General features: G+C 46.0%; 1 protein-coding gene across 1 annotated transcript in view; it reads left to right on the top strand.

Annotated features, from left to right (window-relative positions):
* The first annotated feature begins 3,895 nt into the window (after positions 1-3,895).
* Positions 3,896-5,000, top strand: part of LOC120049426 (interferon gamma 1-like) — a 4,188-nt gene continuing 3,083 nt past the window's right edge. The window contains exon 1 of the mRNA XM_038995694.1: positions 3,896-4,024. Within this exon, the coding sequence (XP_038851622.1) occupies positions 3,896-4,024 (129 nt within the window). The remainder of the gene's footprint in view (positions 4,025-5,000) is intronic.

Here is a 5,000-nt window from a genome sequence, read left to right as displayed (position 1 = left end):
AGTGAGATACAGGGAGAGAGAGAAACAGAGAGAGATAGAGAGAGAGAGAGAGACAGAGAGAGATAGAGAGAGAAATAAAATAAAATTCGTTAAATTCTACAACCACCTAAAAGGAAGCGATTCCCAAACCTTCCATAACAAAGCCATCACCTACAGAGAGATGAACCTGGAGAAGAGTCCCCTAAGCAAGCTGGTCCTAGGGCTCTGTTCACAAACACAAACACACCCCACAGAGCCCCAGGACAACAGCACAATTAGACCCAACCAAATCATGAGAAAACAAAAAGATAATTACTTGACACATTGGAAAGAATTAACAAAAAAACAGAGCAAACTAGAATGCTATTTGGCCCTAAACAGAGAGTACACAGTGGCAGAATACCTGACCACTGTGACTGACCCAAACTTAAGGAAAGCTTTGACTATGTACAGACTCAGTGAGCATAGCCTTGCTATTGAGAAAGGCCGCCGTAGGCAGACATGGCTCTCAAGAGAAGACAGGCTATGTGCACACTGCCCACAAAATGAGGTGGAAACTGAGCTGCACTTCCTAACCTCCTGCCCAATGTATGACCATATTAGAGAGACATATTTCCCTCAGATTACACAGATCCACAAAGAATTTGAAAACAAATCCAATTTTGATAAACTCCCATATCTACTGGGAGAAATTCCACAGTGTGCCATCACAGCAGCAAGATTTGTGACCTGTTGCCACAAGAAAAGGGCAACCAGTGAAGAACAAACACCATTGTAAATACAACCCATATTTATGCTTATTTATTTTAACTTGTGTGCTTTAACCATTTGTACATTGTTACAACACTGTATATATATAATATAACATTTGTAATGTCTTTATTGTTTTGAAACTTCTGTATGTGTAATGTTTACTGTTAATTTGTATTGTTTATTTCACTTTTGTATAATATCTACCTCACTTGCTTTGGCAATGTTAACACATGTTTCCCATGCCAATAAAGCCCCTTGAATTGAATTGAATTGAATTGAGAGAGAGAGACAGTGAGATACAGGGAGAGAGAGAAACAGAGAGAGTAGATAGAGAGGGAGAGAGAGACAGAGAGAGACAGTGAGATAGAGAGGGAGAGAGAGACAGAGAGAGATAGAGAGAGAGAGAGACAGTGAGATACAGGGAGAGAGAGAAACAGAGAGAGTGAGATAGAGAGGGAGAGAGAGACAGAGAGAGAGAGTGAGATAGAGAGGGAGGGAGAGAGAGACAGAGAGAGAGAGAGAGAGACAGAGAGAGAGAGAGAGAGAGAGAGAGAGAGAGAGAGAGAGACAGAGAGAGAGAGAGAGAGAGAGAGAGAGAAACAGAGAGAGTGAGAGAGAGAGACAGAGAGAGAGAGAGAGAGAGAGAGAGAGAGAGAGAGAGAGAGAGAGAGAGAGAGACAGAGAGAGTGAGAGAGAGAGACAGAGAGAGACAGCGAGAGAGAGAGACATTCTCCACTGCTCTGTTTTCTGTGCCTCTGTAATGCCAGCAGACACAATGAATGAACTTTGGCCTAGATAGCAATAAATACCAAGAAAAAGTAGATTTTCTTTCCCCATTCATAATAAATAAAGTGGTAAAATATGAACGATATATAAACTATAGTTGATGATAATAAAATAGATAGGATATAGCTGGTTTACAGTCAATGGAAATCCTGCACTGAATGAATGACGTTTTCTTGGGAATATTGATGAATATTCTCTAAATATTGAAACGTCTATGTGCATTTTACATCATATGTATGTACACTATATATACAAAAGTATGTGGACATCTTTTCAAATTAGTGGATTCGGCTATTTCAGCCACACCAGTTGCTGACAGGTGTATAAAATCTAGCACACAGCCATGTGATCTCCATTGACAAACATTTGTAGTAGAATGGCCTTACTGAAGAGCTCAGTGACTTTCAACATGGCACCATCATAGGATGTCAACTTTCCAACAAGTCAGTTCGTCAAATGACTGTCCTGCAAGAGCTGCCCCGGTCAACTGGAAGTGCTGTTGTAGTGAAGTGGAAACGTCTAGGAGCAACAACGGCTAAGCCGCAAAGTGGTAGGCCACACAAGCCCACAGAACAGGACCACCGAGTGCTGAGATGCAACACTCACTACCGAGTTCCAAACTGCTTCTGGGAGCAACGTCAGCACAATAACTTTTTGTCGGGAGCTTCATGAAATGGGTTTCCATGGCCAACCAGCCGCACACAAGCATAAGATCACCATGCGCAATGCCAAGCGTCGGCTGGAGTGGTGTAAAGCTCGCCACCAGTGGAAACACGTTCTCTGGAGTGATGAATCATGCTTCACCATCTGGCAGTCCGACGGACGAATTTGAGTTTGCCGGATGCCAGGAGAACGCTACCGGTCCGAATGCATAGTGCCAACTGTAAAGTTTGGTGGAGGAGGGATAATGGTCTGGGCCTGTTTTTCATGGTTCGGGCCCCTTGTGAAGGGAAATCTTAACGCTACAATGACATTCTAGACGATCCTGTTTCCTGTTTCAGCAAGACAATGCCTCCGTGCACAAAGCGAGCTCCATACAGAAATGGTTTTGTGTCGAGATTGGTGTGGAAGAACTCGACTGGCCTGCACAGAGCCCTGACCTCAACCCCCTCGAACACCTTTGGGATGAATTGGAACGCCGACTGCGAGCCAGGCCTAATGGGCCCAACATAGGTGCTCGATATCACTAATGCTCTTGTGGCTGAATGGAAGAAAGTCCCCGCAGCAATGTTCCAGCATCTAGTGGAAAGCCTTCCCAGAAGAGTTATAGCAGCAAAAGGGGGGACCAACTCCATATTAATGCCCATGATTTTGGAATGAGATGTTGGACGAGCAGGTGTCCACGTACTGGGGCGGCAGCGTAGCCTAGTGGTTAGAGCGTTGGACTAGTAACCGGAAGGTTGCAAGATCAAATCCCCGAGCTGACAAGGTACAACAAGGCAGTTAACCCACTGTTCCTAGGCTGCACTACCCCTATGGGCCCTGGTCTAAAGTAGTGCACTACCCCTATGGGTCCTGGTCTAAAGTAGTGCACTACCCCTATGGGCCCTAGTCTAAAGTAGTGCACTACCCCTATGGGTCCTGGTCTAAAGTAGTGCACTACATAGGGAATAGGGTGCCATTTGGGAGGCAGCCCTACAATGATGAAAGAGAACTATGCCTACAGAGACCAACAGATGGAATATATCAGTTATGGCATTACCTCATAAGACTGTTAGTTTGGTGTTAGTTTCAGTATTACATCAAACCATGCATCATTCACTACAAAGCCAGTCAGAGGAAACACCACAGTTTCATTAGTTGATCAGCCAGAACCACTAATCACGAACCGCCCGTCATGCCTCTGGTCAAAAGTAGCGTACTATGTAGGGGAATAGTGTGCCGTTTGGGGCGCAACAAAGCTCTTCACCTGTTCATTCTAAGATGACTTCAACCCAGACATCCCCCTCCCCACATACCTTCTCCTGATTCTCCTCCTCTTCCCCCTCATCATACCCACATCACCAAAGAACTTCCCCAGAACGTGTCATAACTACCTGTTTCCTAGGGATTCCAACCCAAGACCCCATGCTCTGCTGCAAAGAAAGGTGTTACTGAGCGGCCGTGTGTTGGTGTTTGATTTAAAGGAAACTTCGCTCAGTCAGAGAACCCACAACCTCACACCTCTATCGTTTCTGCCTCTGCCTCAACTATATAAATACTTGTCTGTCTTAGCCTCAGCATCAGTCAGACAGACACAGAAGAACAAGACTTGGGTAGTGTCAGATACAAGGCGGTCTCGTTAAGTCAACTCAAGTCAAGGCCTTTGACTGAAGTTTCCGTACACCGATTGAGGACTATTGAGCTTTGAGGGATCTTCAGCGTGAGGTTGAGGACCATGGATGTGTTATCAAGGGCTGTGATGTGTTTCTGCTTGATGGGCTGGATGACTTTAGGATGGAGTAATGCTGCTCAGTACACATCAATTACCATGAAGAGCAACATAGACAAACTGAAAGTCCACTATGTAAGTATCATACACATTATTAACTGGGCTAACAGGGGTTTCTCCTGACAGACAGACAGACAGACAGACAGACAGACAGACAGACAGACAGACAGACAGACAGACAGACAGACAGACAGACAGACAGACAAACACAACTGCTGATTGGCCTCTACTGGCTGTGTTTGCGTCAGCAAACTTTAGATTCCTGCTTCCTAATGGGATGCCAACAGTAGGACAGAACAGGGAGATCTCCTTCCTAATGGGAGGCCAACAGTAGAACAGAACAGGGAGATCTCCTTCCTAATGGGAGGCCAACAGTAGGACAGAACAGGGAGATCTCCTTCCTAATGGGAGACCAACAGTAGGACAGAACAGGGAGATCTCCTTCCTAATGGGAGGCCAACAGTAGGACAGAACAGGGAGATCTCCTTCCTAATGGGAGGCCAACAGTAGAACAGAACAGGGAGATCTCCTTCCTAATGGGATGCCAACAGTAGGACAGAACAGGGAGATCTCCTTCCTAATGGGAGGCCAACAGTAGGACAGAACAGGGAGATCTCCTTCCTAATGGGAGGCCAACAGTAGAACAGAACAGGGAGATCTCCTTCCTAATGGGAGGCCAACAGTAGGACAGAACAGGGAGATCTCCTTCCTAATGGGAGGCCAACAGTAGGACAGAACAGGGAGATCTCCTTCCTAATGGGAGGCCAACAGTAGGACAGAACAGGGAGATCTCCTTCCTAATGGGAGGCCAACAGTAGGACAGAACAGGGAGATCTCCTTCCTAATGGGAGGCCAACAGTAGGACAGAACAGGGAGATCTCCTTCCTAATGGGAGGCCAACAGTAGGACAGAACAGGGAGATCTCCTTCCTAATGGGAGGCCAACAGTAGGACAGAACAGGGAGATCTCCTTCCTAATGGGAGGCCAACAGTAGGACAGAACAGGGAGATCTCCTTCCTAATGGGAGGCCAACAGTAGGACAGAACAGGGA

The sequence above is a fragment of the Salvelinus namaycush genome, chromosome 6 (assembly GCF_016432855.1).
Source record: "Salvelinus namaycush isolate Seneca chromosome 6, SaNama_1.0, whole genome shotgun sequence".
Taxonomy (NCBI): Eukaryota; Metazoa; Chordata; class Actinopteri; order Salmoniformes; family Salmonidae; genus Salvelinus; species Salvelinus namaycush.
The sequence above is the reverse complement of the archived record's forward strand: the minus strand, read 5'-3'. Positions and strand labels throughout refer to the sequence as shown.